The sequence below is a fragment of the Cyprinodon variegatus genome, unplaced genomic scaffold (assembly GCF_000732505.1).
Source record: "Cyprinodon variegatus isolate N-32 unplaced genomic scaffold, C_variegatus-1.0 Scaffold656, whole genome shotgun sequence".
In the NCBI taxonomy this organism is placed as follows: domain Eukaryota; kingdom Metazoa; phylum Chordata; class Actinopteri; order Cyprinodontiformes; family Cyprinodontidae; genus Cyprinodon; species Cyprinodon variegatus.
Window position 1 is genome coordinate 204924 of NW_015151109.1, and position 1691 is coordinate 206614.

General features: G+C 36.0%; 1 protein-coding gene across 1 annotated transcript in view; it reads left to right on the forward strand.

Moving 5' to 3' along the window:
- LOC107096877 (anoctamin-3-like) overlaps positions 1-1691 on the forward strand; it is a 99577-nt gene that overhangs the window by 58118 nt on the left and 39768 nt on the right. Inside the window, exons 4-7 of the mRNA XM_015393763.1 lie at positions 232-362; positions 451-606; positions 686-786; positions 871-915. Coding sequence (XP_015249249.1) covers positions 232-362; positions 451-606; positions 686-786; positions 871-915 — 433 coding nt within the window. The remainder of the gene's footprint in view (positions 1-231; positions 363-450; positions 607-685; positions 787-870; positions 916-1691) is intronic.

Genomic DNA, 1691 nt, shown 5'->3' on the forward strand with positions numbered 1-1691 from the left:
AAATATATATATATATTTGAAAATTGGATAAAGAAGATGCTGCTTTGCTGACACCACATTTAAACAGCATCTTTTCTCTCCTTGGGATCTAATTTCAATGTTTGTGGACAGATTAACGAAAGTATTGAGATGAGCAACAAACAAATGCTTAAAGCAGAAAGGAGGCTTTAAGTGCTTTTCTCATTAGTTAGATATAATGAGTCCCATTGATTGTGTTTTGTTTCTGTGCAGCAGAGGATGTCAAAGACGGCTACATGGAGGAGACTGAAACGAGCGCAGATGAACCCAAAGAAGATCCAACATTTCTTCTACAGAAGCCGGTCAGCCGGGCTAAATTAGGGACGCGTGCAGATTCTGTTCAGGTACTTCCAGCTGCAGGTATTCTTTCATCCAATCCTCTACAAGGATTTATGGAAAAAATGACAGTTATGTGATGCATTCCTTCTACAGGGGAAAAAACAATCAGAATCTTCTGGACTGTTTTTCCGAGATGGAAAAAAGAGAATCGATTACATCTTGGTTTACAAGAAGTCCAGCCCACAGGTGGAGAAAAGGTGCACGTTTGAGAAGAATTTACGAGCCGAGGGTCTCATGTTGGAGAAGGAGGTGAGCATTTCCAGCCTTTCCTTTTTTAACTTTTACCTTTTTATGTTCTAAACACCTTTTTGTTTTTTTTTTATCAAAGCCCTCTTTGACGAACAACGACATCATGTTCGTGAAGGTCCATGCTACCTGGGATACGCTTTGCAAATATGCAGAGCAGATGAACATCCGCATGCCTTTCAGGTAACTTTACTCTACAGACCTTTAAGTGTTTACAGTAACTGATAACTTTGTCTAACTTTAAACACATTTGTCTGTTTATTTTAGAAAGAAATGCTACTTCACTGACTGGAGGAGCAAAACCCTCGGCAGGTGAGGAGAATTACCTGACATTTGTGTTTTTTTCCTCTCCGGTTTAGAGATTTGATGCACAAGCTGAAGGTACATTTTTAAAATCTGGAGAAGTCTGAAATATTGCTTTCTTTTTAGAATAGAAGAAAATCTGAATGTCTTTTAAATAATTACTTCTTGCTTTGGCAATCGAAAAACTCTTGGCCCCCAGATCTACTATATTCTAGTAACACTGCAAAATGATCTAGAAATAAGTCATTTCTTAAACATTCCTTAAATGAAGTGTATTTACCCTTAATTTGAGTAAATAAATGAGATATGATAACCGATACTTTTTAACATTTAAGCTTGATTATCATGGAGCTGTTGACCTTTATTTTATTTTATTATTACAATTGAATAATAACAGTATTAATAATGTAATGCTAATAATGTGCACTTGCCTGTTGCTTTAATTCTATAAATGTTCACATTGTGGGATAAATAAAGGATTATCTCATTTTAGATCACTTTGATGACACGTTCTATTGGGATAAAGGAACTGGGTTCTTTTCTAGATCTTTATTCCACTTTCTGTGTGGCCTCCAGTAACATATGACATTTAATATCTACTTTGAAAGTTAAAGGTATAGTGCCGAATGTTTTTTTTGGATCATCAAAATAAATAGTAATAATACAGCTGAGTTTGACATAGTGGAAAATTGCAAATCTTTTGCAAAGCAAGCTTGTATGCACGATGCAAACGGCAACATTTAAACAGAGCGTGCATGAGGAGAAATTGACTCGTGCACGCTCTT